Source organism: Lynx canadensis, chromosome E2 (assembly GCF_007474595.2).
Source record: "Lynx canadensis isolate LIC74 chromosome E2, mLynCan4.pri.v2, whole genome shotgun sequence".
NCBI classification, from domain to species: Eukaryota; Metazoa; Chordata; class Mammalia; order Carnivora; family Felidae; genus Lynx; species Lynx canadensis.
The window spans coordinates 30,292,453-30,310,721 of NC_044317.1; the positions used below are offsets into that span (position 1 = coordinate 30,292,453).

The window sequence follows — 18,269 nt, forward strand, 5'->3', positions numbered from 1 at the left end:
AAGGCTGATGCTGGTCACTGTGCGCTGATATCATTAAAGCCACATCAGGATATTAGCAGGCAGCCTGCGACTGACTGGAGCAGGTAAGATGCGAACGGGAAGCCGAGTTTAGACTCAGCTCCGCCCCTCCCGGCCTGAAAGCCATCCTCCCATCCAGAGGAATGACTCTAGGGAGGCCTTTCCCCTCTCCCCCAGTCCTAGTTCACTTCTGGGCATGGCAAGGGATCAGGAATGGGTGCCTCAGGGACGAGACCGCGTCTTTTCGTCCTGATCCCAGCTCAATTCCATGGCGTTCACTTCTGGACTCCTCCTCAAGTGGCCGAAACAGCCTGTGCACAGAGTGTCCTTCCTCCCTCAGGACGGAAGCAGGGGGCAGGGTGCAGTCTTGGGGCTCCAATGCCAAAGAACCACATTAGCGGAGATCTCCTACATCCAACCTTAAGGTTTCCAACCTCTGGCGAGATCAGATGAATATGTACCCCACCCCCACCCCGAAAAAAAAAAATCCCAACAGGCCAGCATCCCCAGTGGTCATCCCTCTTCAAAATTAGGAAGGAAGGCAAAGTACTTATAAATACAGGGATGGGTTGAGAGGGAAGCTATTCTATTCAGCCAGCCACCGAACAGATCTGAATGCCAGGCGACAGGGTCCCTGCTCGTATAGGGCATGGTTCTCACGGAGGAGACAGCCTAATGTGATCCGGGCGGCAGGTTTTACAGCTGGCGAACAGGCAGATCCCCTGCCCTCATGAAGTTCACATCCCGGCAGCCGAAACAAAATGGAAACACAGAGTCAAGTAATGATATGGTACATGTCAGGTGATTCCTTTCCATAAGCTTCCCCCAAACTGGACGTGGCCTTGCAGCAGAGTCCATGGCTAAGTCATCTTCCAGGATCCCGCGACGCAAGAAGGAAAATCTGCACGCGATGGTGTTCCTACTAAACCTGTCCTCCCCCGCATGAAGCTATCCATTATTTCAAAACTGAAACTCTGCCGGACTCCTCTTAGTATTTCCCACGGCACTTCGCAGAGTTATTTGCACATTAACAAACATTCAGTAAATAAGAGTTCGTTGCTAAACTGGACTGGGCTAGCTTGTTGGTTCTGCATATAATCCAGGCCGGCCAGGAGGCAAAAGCAGAGACCACATATCCACGGAGAAAACCTTAACGTGCTAGTCTTAGGACTAGCGCTGGTCCCCAGAAGTAATTGACACAAACTAGTTTATTTGTTGCACCCAGATCAGAGCTCTGAAGCTGACTGGCTTAGAAAAGGTTAGAACTACTAGATCTTGGAGCCCTAAGAAGATGTCCAGAGTGGATCCGTCCTGGAGGTGGGTGGTGATGGTGACAGTTACGGCGAATGGAAGGCAGTCAACAGTAAGATGGTTCTCTTGTCCAGAAAAAGGGCTAACTTGGCAATAGCATGAGCTGGCGAAGCCCAATACGGGGAAGACACGTACAGAGAGCCATCTCGGTCCAGAGAGCTCATTTTAACTGGGAGGAACTGGTTCTAAAAGCTTTTCTAAGAAACTGCCATAAACATTTTTAAAACTGCTCTCAGCACCGTCTTAAGGCTCCTTGGACCCAAATGAAGTCGTCTACTGTGGGACCGCGGAAAGTCCTGTTTGAGCCTAGAATGGAGGCGCTCTAAGGAGACAGAGCTTCTAGTTCATCAGGTTACATTCCTACCCGGTGTGCAATGCTCAGCGAAGCTGTAAGGAAAGAAATGTAAGAGAATGGGCTAACGACTAAGTAGGGGATCTCCCAAAACACAGAAGCTGGGCCACAGGCAGATAAACAAAGCCCTACCCACGGGAATGGGGAAATAGACACAAGTGTATTCTCATGCCAGCTTCACAGTGGCACTCCATTCCTGCAATAAGCCAGATACCCCTCATGGGCTCGTGGGTTCTCTCCCATTTGAGGGGGGTAAGTGCTTAAGTCAGCCATGTGTTTAAATCTCCTAATAAAAACCTAATGGTCTTAAGCACATGAAAAGATGTTCTGCATCATGCATCATCAGGGAAATGCAAATCAAAACCACGACCACAGCACCAGGATATCTATAATAAAAAAAAAAAAAAAAAAAAAAAAAAAAGGAAAAGAAATGTTGGTGAGGTTGTGGAAAAGCCACAGGAATATACAATGATGCAGCAGATGTGGAAACCAGTCTGGCAATTCCCCAAAAAGTCAAACACAGAGTTACTGTACAACTTGGCCGTGCTATTCCTGGACTTACACTCAATGGAACGCTCAGTGGAACAGAAAAGATGCCACTCGAAAACCCGCACACAAATGTACACAGCAGTGTTATTCAGAGCTGCCAAGCAGTGTGGAAACAACCCAAGTGTCCACCAACCAATGAATGGAAAGACAAAATGGGGTCTCTCCATGCGGTGGAATATTACTTGGCAATAAACAGGAACAGGTACTGATATGGTACAACACGGATCAACTCTGAAAGCATTATGCTAAGTGAAAGAAGCCAGATACGAAAGGCCACATATTGTAGGACTCCATTTACACGAAATGTCGGCAACAGGCAAATCCACAGAGACAGAGAGTAGGTTAATGATTGCCAGGGACTTCGGGGAGAAGGGGGAATTGAGAGTGGCTGTTAACAGGCCCAGGGGTTCAGTCATAATGGAAATGCTCCGGAATTGGATAATGGTGATGGCTGCACAATCTTGTGAATATGCTAAAAAAAAAAAAACAAAAAAAAAAAACCAAAAAACCCCCACCTAATTGTACACTTCAAAATGATTAATTTTACGTTCACGTGAAATTTTATATTCTGTGAATTATATCTCAGTTGGAAAAAAAAACAAAACCCTAATGGCCTGGCTCTCGTCTTATGTTTTTGTCTTTGCATCTTACTCAGCAAAAATTTAAAGGCACTGTTTCAAAGTTAGGAAGCACAGTTAATTCTACAAGTGTTCCTCACCTCCCTGTGTTAGCCTTCACCTAGCTCTTGGCTTACTATGAATCCCCACAGACAGACACGGTCGAGTCAAACCTAAGATGGGACACACTGATTTGGATAATGTTTAGAAGCTTTGGGTTTCTATTTTCAATATAATTATTGTCTGGGTGAGACTTGTATATGTAGGCCGTGTCGTTCAACATAAGAGGAGTTTTTACAACAGAACAGCAATTCTAGTCTTCAAAGACATCTACCGTGAAATACTCTCCTGAGTGGGTCAGAGCCGACTTGCCCCTCCGTTGTGGTATCGACGGCTCCACCGCCATCCTTTTCACGGCCCCTTTCTGGGAACCTGCTAGAACCTCATCCCCGGGTCCATTCTTAAACTGGCTGCCGAACACGTTCCCTCCTGCACAGCAGCTCAGGCAATATTCTGTGCACGGCAGGTATACAAAACATACAAAAATGATGACGAAATAAATTCATTCTTTTTTCAGAACACAGAGTTACAGGCTGGGTCCGCTGTCTCCGTGAACGAGAGCACGGAGCTTTGTGCACCCCAACGTCACTGGCCGGAAACCAGGACATTCTATGTTCACAGGGAGTTGGGAGACAGCTTTAAGTAGATTATTCTTATCAATTCACAGTAAGAGAACATACGTGTGACACGCCCATTATTGGGAATAATTAGCATCGCTCTGATGGTTCTTAGAGGAATCAAGAAAGGAACATACCTATCTACTCAATTAACGTTATGCGCTTTCCGCTTCCTTTTACAGAAAACAAAACAAAACAAAACCTGCAAAGTTGTGGTAGCAACAAAACAGTGTCGGAGAGCCACAAGTATATTCAGCATCCAAAAATGCGTAACATTCAGTGGCCAGAGGCTGAAGTGGATCACAATTTTTTTTTTTGAGGACGTTTGCTCTAACACCTGATTTACGCACGTCCTCTCAACTGGGCAAGCAAGCTGAAATAAAATATCTGATTCTCATTCCGACATGTTCAAGGCAAAGGAAGCCCATTCCTTTCCTTTAGCGGACTTACAGATAATTACTCCACAGTAAGCATGCCCTCAAAATTCTCACCAGTCTAGGAAAGGCGCTGGGGATTTGCGGAACATAAACAAAGGCACTGATTTTTTGCTATATTTTATTTAGAAAAACAAGCCGGGCACGGACACGGAACTGTACCTTTTCTTCAGCGCACTTTTCAAATGATAATTTCTTCCACTGTCACCATTAAATCTTAATCCATTCCAGCTCCTTGCATGGGTCATTGAGTCTATATGTACTGCTGTTATTTTAAAATGTTTCCCCTTGGTAGGGAAAGAGGGGGAGAAAAGATGTTGAGAGCCAGATGGGCCCCTTCACAGTTCATTTATCAAACCTAATACGCGGGGCTCCACCCTCCCCTCACTCACTATTGCGGTTAAACTTCCATATAATTTGGTAATCATTTTCATTATCAGAGAGTGACCCGAAAGCAGCCTATCCTGGGACGCCCAGTCCCTGCAGCTGCTCTTTTCCTGCCTTTTCCTACAGTAGACCCTAAGAACCTCAGAGTTTATTAGCTGCAGACCGACCTTTGGGCTGCGGAGGTCAAGAAGGGGTCAGATCAGAGGGCTTGCCCAGTTCTTTAAAAGCTATAACAAGCTGTCCATCAGGCAGAGTGGACTGTATAAACAAAGCCAAATCTTCAGAAATTCTGTACCGCTTCTGTTAACACTTACCCTGCATTCACACAGCTTCTCCTGATGTACTTTGGATCATTCAGCTCGGGGGAAGTGAGCAGACAGCCCTAATAAGCCTATTTGGAGAGGGTTGTTTATGGGATTACCGAGCTTCGGGAAGGAAACCCGCAGCATTCAGATGTGCCTCTGGAATCGCAGGGTTGTATGACACTGTGACAAACTCGGTTACCCCGAGTCATGCAGAATTGACACTTTTCCTCAAAAAGCTAAATCACGGGGAACATATGCTTTCAGTTTAAGAGACTTCAGGGAGTCCCAAACAATGGCTCGACTCCTGGCCGGGGAGAGATACAAATATTTTAAAACCTAGTTACAAGTTCTGCTTAAAAATATTCTTCCTAATATCGTTATTGCAAAGGAACCAGCGGAAGGAGGGGGCGGGGGCAGGGGGGGGAGGGGGGCGCGGCGGCGAAGGGGGGGGGAACCTTTATTACAATAGACTTCTCCTAAACTCATTGCCAGCTGTAGCGTCGTCGCCGATCTACATTTCTTGGAAGTTGTACTATTCATCACGCATTCTCTAACGTGCAATATAAGGTAATTAGAGTCATCTGTATTTAACTTTCGGAGGAAAAAATTTCTATTATCTAATCTCACTGATCCCCTGATAGCTTTGATGAAAGCAAAATACGGTAACCTATTGCCTGGCCTTTGGCTAGCGCTAATTCTTTTCTGTCAAAGTGCATTTTTCCTCGTGTAATTCCAAAGTACACAATGGGCCGATGTCTACGACCCAGCCGGCTCGGTTAGCACGGCAGTGGATGCTCTGTGACTTTCACCATCACCGGCCTGATGGCGACTCAGGGCAGTGCCCGATTCCAGACGGCCAGAGGAAGCTTTGATGAGGAAAAGAGAGGCGTATGGTAACAGTCTGTTTATACAGATCATATGGATGAGTCTTTTAGATAGGTCACTGGGATGGGAAACATCAAATGGGGGCGGAGAAGGGGTGGGGGGGGGAAGGATTATGGTTATTTAATACTCTGAAGACACTTTTCCTTCTGAGCTCTCAAGACGTGACCCTCTTGAAATTTTCTTTCAGGTGTTTAGTTTGAAGGAGGTCTGCACAGTGTCAGCCACTAAGCTCTTTCTTTTCTCCTCCCCTACCACAAAGGACCTGAGAATTTTTGTTTCAGATGCTAGACTACATCAACTTCAACACTGGCTCCAGCTCCTGATTAAACTGTTAGCAGTAAGGGCCAGAAATGCTGAAACCAGACTCCTCTTAAACAGGCCATCTTGGCCTTGTTGTCTGATGATATGGTGTACTAGGAAATTATTGTTAACAAACCGAATGCACTCAGCAGAAGACATCCAGCCTCAACATTTGGTCTCTGAGCTGTGCTGTCTTTGGAGGGATGGGGGGGTGGGGGGTGGGAGAGAGGTTACAGGGAAATTCTTTCTTTCTTTCTTTTGCTTGCTTTCCTTCCTTCCTTCCCTTTCTTTCTTTCCTTCTTTCTTTCTTTCTCTTTTCTTTTTTCTTTTCTTTTCTTTCTTTCCTATTTAGTAAGAATCACCAGGGAGGGGGGCAATGTATAGAAGGCTAAACAGGGAAACACAGCTCAGATGTCCCTGCATGGATATTCCCAGTATTTAATAAAATATGCATACTTTAATGAATATATGTGCTTAAAGTGGAGTACAAGCAGAGTTAAATTGGAGATCATTTAATTACTGTTGCTGAAACTGTCGTTTACTCTTATCAGACCATACTACAAAAGAGAGGGGAGAGGGAGAATAACAGGGCGAATTTTAAACTTATTGTTTTAGGGGCGCCTGGGTGGCGCAGTTGGTTAAGCGTCCGACTTCAGCCAGGTCACGATCTCGCGGTCCGTGAGTTCGAGCCCCGCGTCAGGCTCTGGGCTGATGACTCAGAGCCTGGAGCCTATTTCCGATTCTGTGTCTCCCTCTCTCTCTGCCCCTCTCCCGTTCATGCTCTGTCTCTCTCTGTCCCAAAAAAAATAAATAAACGTTGAAAAAAAAATTTTTAAAAATAAATAAATAAAATTATTGTTTTAGCGCAAGTGTGAATTTAGAGATCATGCACGTACTTGGGGAACGGCTTTCCAACAGCTGAGATGGACAGTTCATGGTCTTTACTGTCTCCTTTCTTGGAAAGTGCTCATCTGCAGCGTTGTTCAGACAAACCTATTTTTACGATAACCGCTACTAGTAAAGCCATAAATTATTACAAATTCTGTTGCATGGACTCCTTTGGAGAACTCCCAGGCACATAGGATTTTTCAGTATCAAATAAGACTCCGAGACAAAAATACAGCATGATCTCCCGGATTCCTCTCTCTATTGCTGAGAGACAGACGGTAAGCCAACCATTTTTACCAACTGCAGATCTAAAAGGGTAACCCTGACATTTGGGGAACTGGTTCCAGCCTTCCACCCATCAAGTCTTTTTCAAAGAAGAGCAGGAGAGTAGAGTCTGTAGTATGCAAGCATCAATTCTGTAAAAACTGATAATGTGTAGGAACTTTCTCCCGGTAACTGCTTTCTAACCCAAAGGCAGGTCCACGGGCAAAGAAAGTAGGTTGAAGCCACCACAATTCCTACTTGGCCAATTCTAAAACTGGGGTTGATAAACAGACCACTTTCAAGCGATCTGCCTCTCACGGAGAGATGTGAGAGCACTGTGTGAATTTCCCAGTGCTAAATCGCAATGTTGGTCTTTTAGACTGTTGATTAAAAGGGTGCTTCTATTCAGCAGCAGGGACTTCTATTATATTCTGCTCAAGATGCAAACATTTATGCTAAATGTTGCACTCAGGGATAAATGATATATACCTACAGATGACATCATGGCTCATAACCAATTAGTGTAGGTACCACGTGCGGGAGAGCTAACTTTGGCTGAAAGCATCTGCACCTTGCTTATGGTTCATGGCTCCCCAAATGGCAGGGATGAGGCCAGTGGTAGAAGGAAGGGCTTAGCCAAACACAGCTCTTGGTGTTCAGGGACCACAAATCCCATTTCAGAAGCAGAACTGACCTGGCATGCCACTCCCTCCTCAGATTCTGGCGGGTGGTGAGCGAGGCAAGAATGGCAGTCAAGATTTCGTTCCTTTGTTCCACGGGGACCCCCTCTCTTCTAACTTCACGAAGCACAGCATTTGTCTAGAAGAAATGGTCCAAAAAAGAGGAAAAGTGAAAAATTAATAATAAAAAAAAAGCCCATAAGCAAATAAGGACAGTAAATCAATGGCTTTTTTTATTACAGTCCCCCTGCTAACAAATCAATACAGTAAATGATGGTCAAAAATGGCCAGCGTATATTTTGTATTTAATCAATGTACCAAGCACATAAGGTAAACTCCAAAAGCCCCATTGCCTTAAGTAACACATTGAGATACTGTGTGTTCTCACTCAATTTCCTCAGTGCACCAAAGGTCTTTTTCCTGGGAACGGCCTCCCATGAGCTATTATTAGAAATGATTTTCACGTACACTTCACTGTGAGTTGTTTGTTTTGCCTTTTAAAAAAGAGCAGTCTCTGACTTTCGCTCTCTGTTTCCTGCCACCCAGCTGAGGATTTCTGCACTGCCACTCGTATTTGAATCATTAATTTCTATTTCCAGCCATGCCAGCAAATTTTTCTTTTCTTCTTTTTTTTTTCTGGTTCACTCGTTTTCCTTGCTTGCTGCAAATCAAGATCTTGCAAAGAAAGAAACGATAAAAGCACAAAAATCAAATTCATTCTCGATGAATCTTTCCAGCTTTAAAAATCCACTACATGTTTCAAATACCGTGTACAGGGATTCTTGGGCACAGCAGACTTATAATTGGAGGAAGAATCGTTTATTCTACAGTCATGGCTATGGCCCTTAAAAGAAATTAGGCTCACAGGTGAGTAGAAAAACACTCAAGCCTCTACCTAGTGTTAGAAATGTTGGGTGTTGCTTTTGGAAATAGTTGAAGTCCAGGGCTCCTGGGTGGCTCAGTCAGTTGAGCATCTGACTTTGGCTCAGGTCATGATCTCATGGTTTGTGGGTTTGAGCCCTGCGTCGGGCTCTGTGCTGATAGCTCGGAGCCTGGAGCCTGCTTCGGATTCAGTGTCTCCCTCTCTCTCTGCCCCCCCATCCCACACATCCTCTGCTTCTCTCTCAAAAATTAACATTAAAGGGGCGCCTGGGTGGCGCAGTCGGTTAAGCGTCCGACTTCAGCCAGGTCACGATCTTGCGGTCCGTGAGTTCGAGCCCCGCGTCGGGCTCTGGGCTGATGGCTCAGAGCCTGGAGCCTGTTTCTGATTCTGTGTCTCCCTCTCTCTCTGCCCCTCCCCCGTTCATGCTCTGTCTCTCTCTGTCCCAAAAATAAATAAACGTTGAAAAAAAAAAATTAAAAAAAAAAAAAATAAACATTAAAAAAAAATTTTAAAAACATAAAAGAAATATTTGAAGCCTTGGCACATCACTCTAAGAAGGGGCATTACATCAAAACTCCAATTTGAAAGTGTTGCTTCAATTTGATCTACAACTCACTCCTGTATGCCGGTTTTATATGTGTGTATTTTAAACATGCAAACTCATGTAACATTATAGAAAACAATTAAGAAAACAAAAGAGTATTCTACTGGCACCTGAAATTTGAGTGAGCGAATGCCTGGTGAGTTTTAATGAGAGAATTTTTCATCACACGTACTTATCTGCACGAAACTGGAGTAGAAATCTTGAGAATTTATAAATGTTTTTCATTTAAAGTTAGTGTGGCTTCTTTGGAGATGTTGTAACCAAAGCAACTGCTAAAAGGAATGAGACTATGACCTTCTTTGTACTAGTCTCTCCGTGCATATTCCTTATCTAACTGATGCCAATGCCTTCATTTACTTAGAAAGCATGCTCACGGTTTTGTCCTGTAACTTGAAATACCACTTCCTTGCTCGTCTACAGCGATTCACAGCATGTACTGAATGCCTTCTGACAACCTTGAGAAGAGGTGTAGTGAACATTTGTTGTGTGGTTGCCTTCTCTCCAGGCCCGGTCCCCCTTTTCCTGTGACAACACAAATCTTCTCTTGGGGAAGTCTTGTATTGCATGCAGTCTTAGAGGGACTTGCCAGTCAAAGTGTGCCACTCTCTCCCATGAAGGATGTGGCCCAGGCCAACCTGGTTCGCTTTTCCGGGACTTCAGACACTTAAGAAGGAGGACAAAGAGAGGGGAAAAATTTGGAAGCGGTTTATCAATTGCCTTAGTTCCTACCACCCATGGTCCTCAAAGTATTCCTGGTTTCCTGAACTTTCTGAGTAGAGATCATTCTTCTTCTTTTGAGACCTTGAGTTATCCACTCTCCTTTCAACCAAGTTCCATTTTGCTCAAATTCACCAGAATCTGTTTCTGTTGCTTACAATCAAAAAGTCTCACGGATACACACAGATAAGACAGGAGTGAGTAACTCCACTGTTAAAGGATCCAAGATCATGTGACTAGCCCTCGCCACGAAAACGACCCTGATCTCGGCCTCCTGGGTCCAGAGTTACATCTACAACATCAGATGATATACCCAGTTGGAAACTCTGTGAGCGTTGAGGGCAATGACAATTTCAGCCTTCGGGCACAGGGAGAAATGCTCATTTTTACTAGGCGCTTCTCCTACATGAAGCCCAGGCTCCAAGTGGCTAAAGCAGGAGCTGCAAATTCAAATACCTACCAGAGCCAGAGAGGTAACGTGAATGAATTAAACAAGATTACCTGACGAGAGCATATGCTCTGTGCAAAAGGGCAGTCCCTTTTCAGCAACAGCCAACTCGCCCATTCAGAGAGGCTGTTGCCGTGGTGCCAGACGCAGGAATTTTCAAAATGAGAAATCTGTTTTGATTTTTTTAATGTGAAAGCTTCTGATTTTTAAGTGTTGGAAACTTTTTTTTTAACTATTTATTTATTTATTTATTTTTATTAAATCTTTTTTTAATGTTTGTTCATTTTTTTTTTTAATTTTTTTTTCAATGTTTTTTTATTTATTTTTGGGACAGAGAGAGACAGAGCATGAATGGGGGAGGGGCAGAGAGAGAGGGAGACACAGAATCGGAAACAGGCTCCAGGCTCTGAGCCATCAGCCCAGAGCCCAACGCGGGGCTCGAACCCACGGACCGCGAGATCGTGACCTGGCTGAAGTCGGACGCTTAACCGACTGCGCCACCCAGGCGCCCCTTATGTTTGTTCATTTTTGAGAGAGAGAGAGAAACAGAGCACGAGCGGGGAAGAGGCAGAGAGAAAAAGGGAGACGTAGACTCCGAAGTAGGCTCCAGGCTCTGAGCTGTCAGCACAGAGCCCGACGCGGGGCTCGAAGTCACGAACCTCGAGATCATGACCTGAGCCAAAGTCAGACACTCAACCGACTAAGCCACCAGGCGTCCCCTTTCTTTTGACTTTTTAAATGCCGTGTGGCCAAACAAGAAATGCCAACAGCTGTATGGAACTCAGCTGCTAATTTGTGACCTCTGATGTAAAAGATGTCTAATTTCAGAGAGGTCCTGGCATCAGTGGGTATTCTGACAACAGCATTCCTTCTTGGTTGTGCTGCCCCATCTCGTGTACTTAAAGTTGGAAAGAACCTCAAAGCGTCCCCAAGCTTATCATTATGTCTGCAGATCCATATTATTTTACCAAAGTAATAAGCAAAATGTTTCAAACAGAAGACAAGGTACACATCTAACTTGACTCCAAAGACGTAAATAAAATAAAATTAATCTTCTATGTGACTGCATCAAATAACTTTTTTAAAAAGTCATTTATCTCTTCTTTGCCTTTTGTGTCATTTAAATTTTATCCAGAAGCCCTTGTTTTCCCTGATCAGCCTCTAAGAGGCGAAAGGAGGAAGGATTTAAGAAAATAAGTTTCACGGGGGCTGGACCCTGTCTGTTTACTTCACTACCTCACCTAGTGCTTGTCTAATGATTTTTAATAAATATTTGTCAAGTCGGGAAATAAAGAAGGAGCTTGAAAACAAGTACTGCAAAAACAAAGAGCGGGAGAAGGCTGTCTTTTAAGGCTTTACTATTATATAAACTTATAAACTCATCAAATAAATTAAAAGACAGTTACGTGCTTTACCAAGGAGCTCTCTTCACTTGACAAAAGGATTCACTTCAAGGTCTATTTAAATAAATAGCACCCCCCCGTGTAGAGTCTCCCCAAAGTTCAGCCATCCTAGCACAGTCCCATGATTCTTGCCACATTTGAGTGTAAGGTACACAGTATTTGGTATTTTTATTTCCAATGACCCGCACTTTAAAGTACAAAATAAATTCGCTTCAAAAGAAAAATGGAAAACCTGTGGTACTCAGCATCAATGAAGAGATAACCATAAAAAGAACATATTAAAAACAAAGCCACATGTTGATTTCATTCTAGATAGAAGTTGCTTTGCTGAAGGCTCTGAGAAGGAAGCCTGCTGTACCGTAAATGACGTCATTAACGAGTGAATGTTAACGATGTGGAGACCGCCTGATCCAAAGACGTGGACTGAAAAGGAGCTGAAGAGGGAGTCCACTTTCTCCCAGTGCAGTCCCCACTATGTGCAGAGTCCTGGAGCGCCCCCTAGCGTCCCCCCCCAGAAACACCCACGGTCCACATCCCAAGCTCTGGACGCACCACCCTGCTACAATGGTTTTCCAACACTCCACAGACAGATCTCTTTTCTCCCCAAATGTATTTTTCCATGGAACTCAATAGATAAAGCAAAACTGGATCAGTGGAAGACCTAGAAGCCCTCCCTTTGTCATGGGGCATCTCTTCAAAACCCCAAGGAACTGTGAAACACGATTTGCCAACGTCAACCCCAGAGCATTTAAAACAGCATTCAAGTTTTTAAAAGTTTATACACTGCTAGCGGGAATGCAAAACACTGCCATTCTGGAACAGGCTGTGGTACATCCATACAGTGGAATACTGCTCCGCAGTAAAAAAGGACAACCAACCGACAGATGCAGCCACTTGTCTGAATCTCAAAGTCATTTTACTGAGTGCAAGAGGCCAGTCTCCAAAGATTCAACACTGCGTGACTCCATTTATTTAACTTTCTGGAAAAGGCACATTACAAGGACAGAGAACAAATTAGTGGTTGCCAAGGATTAGGATGGGGGAGAGTTGGTTACAAAGCGGCAGCCTAAGGCAGTTTTGGGGATGAGGGAGCTATTCTGTATCCCGACTGGTGGTGGTTACATGAGTTCATACGTACATTAAAACTCACAGACCGGGGCGCCTGGGTGGCGCAGTCGGTTAAGCGTCCGACTTCAGCCAGGTCACGATCTCGCGGTCTGTGAGTTCGAGCCCCGCGTCGGGCTCTGGGCTGATGGCTCAGAGCCTGGAGCCTGTTTCCGATTCTGTGTCTCCCTCTCTCTCTGCCCCTCCCCCGTTCATGCTCTGTCTCTCTCTGTCCCAAAATAAATAAACGTTGAAAAAAAAAATTAAAAAAACAAAACAAAAACAAAAACAAAAAACTCACAGACCTGCATAGCCCCCAAAGTCGATTTTATCATATGAAAAGCTTATAAAATTTAAAATGAATGTCAAAATTCATTTCATTTTCATCATCATTTGGGGACAAGAAAGAACGTAGATAACAAGTGTCATATAAATACATCTGAGTAAGCAGTTAGTAAAAATATAAAGAAATAGAGCTAGACTACGAACCAGATTCTGTTACAAAAAAAAAAAAAAAATCTTCCCAAGATATTGGAAAAGGATGGGAGAATTTAGATAGAGCATTCGGACCCTAAAATACAGCATTTCATAAAATCTGGAGTGAAAAGAATTCATTGCATAAAAGTTAATTTCAGAGTGTCAAAGAGCATTCTATTGACAAGAATTAACAGTGATATTTTTCTCCTTATACTTAGTGTTGGCTCCTCAAGGGTTGACTTTATGCAGGAAAAACGTTAATAGCCCATTTTCCCATCCGTAGTAACACGGCGCTCTCTTCAAACAAGTACCGATTTTTAAATAGTCTCCTATTACCAAAAACACAGTCTCCCTCCCCTCTCCTCAAAACAGAGGGCAAGCAAACCACAGGTTTAGAAATCATGCTCTGGGGGGGCTGAATTTCATTTCATTAGCAACTCTCTTTCAACGGAAATTGATGGACATGCTGGCCTATCAGAAAAAGATGAAGAACATTCTTAAGGCTGCCAGCTGTTCAAATCCTAGCTGTGGGCCTCCCCACCCCCACCCCGGCTGCCAACCGGAGATGACATCAGGACTTCTCCACGGGTTCTTGTGCGGAGGAGGTGCCCAGGATATATGCCACGATGACGGGTTTTGTTTAGAGCTCACGAATCAAACTCGTGCTAGGTTGTGCTGTGTTAACAACAACATTCCTGAAAGAGTCTACGACCGAAAATGAAAATCTTGCAAAGGAAATCAGGCAACCACCGAGCAATGGCGACCACAAGAAGACTCTACCCGGGGCCCGAGGCATACCGTTTGGAATCTCCCTAGGGGTAGAGAATCTCTACCCTCTGATCGTGGGTTTTACTTTTAGACTCAGTCCAGGTTCTATGTGACCCCTTTCTCTTCTTAGGCCACCACCCATTACGTGTCCTGATCTTGTTTTGACTCCTATGTGGGTCCCTCACTGTGGGACCCTCAAGACGCTCAACTGTTGCCCGCCCAGGGAAAGACCCTGAGTTCTCATCCCATGTCTTCTGTTTGCTTTCTCTGCGGGTGATCTCCCCTCCAGGGGCTTTAAGGTTCTGCTGTAGACTGATGACTTCAAGCAGACCTCTCCGCTGGGCTCTAGCCCCATATAGCCCATGACCGCCTATCTCTCCTTGAAGATACACTTCAAACATGGAGTCTCAGCCTCAACTTGTCCACATGTGAGGTATTTTTGCTTGCTCCTGTATTTCCTGAGAATGGTGAATGACATCACCATCAACTCAGTTGCCCAACCCAGATGGCTAGGGCTCATCCTATTCTCCCCCCCCCCCCTTCCTTTCCATAAAAAATCCTGGCACTCCTCTCTGTTCAATATGGCTCAGACTTCTCTCTTCCCCACTGCTGCAGGCTGAGTTCAGGCCCATCTCTAGTCTGGACCATACCATGGCATCCACGTCAATCGCCCCCTCATGAATCTTCCTCCTACTAGGGGGCTATCTCAGGGTCAAAGGAAACAAGGAGCTTCAGCCTCCAAACCCTCACCTAAACCAGAGCGGCTCTGTTCACATATGCTTCGCTTATTGGCATGTGAGGGATCAAAAAGCTTACATTTCTTAGAAGCCCGAATTCTTGACCTGACCAAAACAACAAAAACAAAACAGCACCCCCTCTTAACATAGATCCTGGTCACTTCTCAAATTTTATCTCCAGCCATCTTCCGGTCCATTAAAAAAATTTTAACGTTTATTCATTTTTTGAGAGACAGAGAGAGACAGAGCGTGAGGGGGGGAGGGGCGGAGAGAGAGGAAGACACCGAATCCGAAGCGGGCTCCGGGCTCTGAGCTGTCAGCACAGAGCCCTACACGGGGCTCGGACCCACAAACCGCGAGACCATGGCCTGAGCCGAAGTCGGACACTTAACCGAGCTGAGCCACCCAGGCGCCCCTCTTCCATTCCATTTAAAACTAATTTCAGTTCCCTGAAAATATGTGGCTGTTCCACGCTGTGTATTTACTTGTTGCACAACTGACCGGTAACTACTGATTCTTCACGAAACACCCTCGGATAGCACCTCCTCGGTGGAGTTTTCCATGAACCGCGTCCTTCCACCAAATGACAGAGGGCTGATCACCCCGGCTTCCGTGCCACTCCCGAACACCTCGCAAACTATGTTATGCTCCACTGTATTCACCTGTTCATTAGAGGTTTCCTCCTCCAGAGCATGGGCTCTGTTAGAGCGGGGAGGGTCCACACCCGTCTCTTCTCAATACCCTCCAACGTGCCTCCTTTGGCACTATGTCATGAAAACAGACTCCCCATAGAGGCCTGCTGAATAAATGAAACCAAATGGCATGCCGGAGCATGTCTGGGAAAGAAGATGAACAATCAAGCCACAGAGTGCTATTCGAGCTCAAGAGCGATCTGGGAGACGTGGTCTGGTTTGACGCAAACTACACCTGGTGCGAATTCTAAGAAAAGAGTGGCAAAAACTGCTTTTAAACAACAGCATCAAGAAAAATACGCGTGTGCGATCCCTAGGTGCCTCCGTGGAAGGGCCATGCGTCTCTGGCAGGATGTATGTATCTAAAACTGCAGAGCTTTGTTACGCCACGATCACGTGTAATCTTTGCATACCCTCCTAAGAAGCCAAAGGGAGGAGTCTCACTTTCTCCGTTTCAATAGCAAAAACTACTTGGGACTCTGGCAACCCACTCTGAGAGTCCCCCAGTGTTATCAGCTTCTCCTGGCCCAAAGCTTTATGCGTAAAGCCAAAGGGAAAAACCCACGACCAGAGAGAACAAGGAGGAAGGAAGGAAGGGAAGGAGACACAGAGAGGTTGACTGATTGAGAATCGAGAAAAGAAAAACCAAAACTCTAAGGTACTAAGAAGCCTAGACTTTTAGGCTTATGGTTCAACATGTTTCTTGGGAAAAGTCTCCCAATTCTGAATTTATTCAGTTAAAACTCAGCAATTCACCTAATTCTCGTTGGATGCGTTTTTACGTGCGGCAACTCTCCGTATGTCCTAATTTTGGGGCATCACAAGGAAAGCACGCATGGACATACGTGCGAAATGCAGTATTTATAGCATGCAAGGTTTTAAGACAGGAATCACAGCGGAGATTTAAAAGGAGAATGACGGCACTTACTTCCTACTAATAATTCTATAGGAGTCTTTAAATTCTTTTGGTGCCTTTCTGATACGGGGTAACAGCTTCAGATAGACCTTTAACTCTGAAACTCAGATTTAATCTCTCCTTCTTGCAAATCAGAGAACTCTGTCTAAGGAAATGCAGAGAAACTGGAGACATTCCACAAATGTGCCTGGTAATCCCTCTGCTCAGTTCATTAAAAAAAAAAAAAGAAGAAGAAGAAGAAAAGAAAAATGTCAGCTGCTCTTCTTCCAATTTCAAAAGCCATACAAATACCAGGATGCCAGGACTTCGTCCCCTTTCCCACCTTCCCATCTCCCAATCCTCACCACCACCACCAAAAAAAAAAAAAAAAAAAAAAAAAAAAAAAAAAAAAAAAAAAAAAGAAAAGAAAAGCAATGCTGTCATTATGGGGAAAATGCCCTACCTAACACTTTTTATATACATAGCTGCCTCGTGTTAGGGTTGTATTTCCCCTCTGCACACACAAATTGCAAAGATATGCTCGGACTGATAATGAGGGCTAAAGGTTCAACTTGTGAAGAAACTTGGTTTAAGATGTTATCGGCTGGGAAAGCTATTTCCTCACATCAACATTGCCACAGGCTGTCAAAAAACCCAACCAGGGCTCCCCTCTTCAAAAGTCCAGGAACACTTTTTTTTTTCTTTCTTTCTTTCCCCCCCCTTTTTTTTTTTTAAAGAAGAAAGGCACAGAACCCACTGAGATAGCCTCAGTCCCATCAAAGAAAGGTCGATCTCAGGTCTTCCTTCATTTACTGATTGTCAGTTTAAGATGGCTCTTTTGTGAGGCCTCCGGAGCTCAATGCTGAGTGATGCCTTCGCATTTGCTAAACCGGACTGGGCACCACCAAAGATCTCCCGCTTGGATCCACAGCCCGGCAGAACAAATAAACACGCCTCTCGGCCTTTTTGCCTACTTTATCTCCCTCTCCGGGAGCAGGAGGGTTTTGGGGGTGCTAATGTTTACACAATGTTAAAACTTTCTTTCCCCTGTTTCCTGAATTTGAGAAGACACATCCTGGATGACCTCGGCTGCAGAGATAACACCGAGGCAGCGCTGGCCACCACGTCCACTGGGTTACTTCACTCTGCTGTCTCCACCGCTCCCCTCCCCTCCCCCACCCTTCACGTGGGGATCACCCAGGAGAGCAGGAGATGGGCTAGGCTGTCCCAAACGGAAGGCACAAAGGCGTTAGTCTCTAAGAGTCTGCCCACAAAGCAGCCTTTTATTCCCACCTACGGATACGCTTGGTTCAGTTCATCCCAAAGACCCACTTGATTTGAATGGAGTGTTTCAAGAGAGTTTACCAAATGATCCTCAAAAATGTGCTAGAAAGACAGACGTTAGCCTTTTCCCATCATGTGCTACTGAACTAAGGGAGCTCACGGAGAGTTAATCAAGGATGCCTGTGGGGAAGGAATTCCGGGAAAATGCTTCCTGGGTCAGTTTCCTCATCTGCGAAGAGGTGTATGTTAATAACAGCACCAACTGCTCTTGGGAAGATTACGTGAAGACAATCTGCTTTTAAAGCACTTTGCACAATGCTTGGCACTTACAAACTGCTCCGTGAATGCCGGAAGTCTAGCAGCAGCGGCGGCGGCAGCAGCATTTTGTGCAAAAAAAGATTTGGGGACAAAAAGGTCCCAGAAGATATGGATATGAATTTTTAAAAATCCTAAAACACCATTGCCATGCATTTGAACACTTAATTACTTAGTTTTTCCCCCAAAGCACTCTCACAGGACCTCCCGTGTTTCTCCTCCTATCAGTACAGAAATCACTACACCCCCCCCCTCCCCCGTGTTGCACTAAAAGC

The 18,269-nt window shown here is 44.9% G+C and overlaps 1 protein-coding gene across 2 annotated transcripts in view; it reads right to left on the reverse strand.

The window, feature by feature from the left end:
- The window catches only part of FTO (FTO alpha-ketoglutarate dependent dioxygenase), a 392,115-nt gene that overhangs the window by 151,323 nt on the left and 222,523 nt on the right, over nucleotides 1-18,269 (reverse strand). For both annotated transcript variants that reach the window (XM_030299609.1, XM_030299613.2), the window contains exon 8: nucleotides 7,682-7,806. In XM_030299609.1, the coding sequence (XP_030155469.1) occupies nucleotides 7,682-7,806 (125 nt within the window). The remainder of the gene's footprint in view (nucleotides 1-7,681; nucleotides 7,807-18,269) is intronic.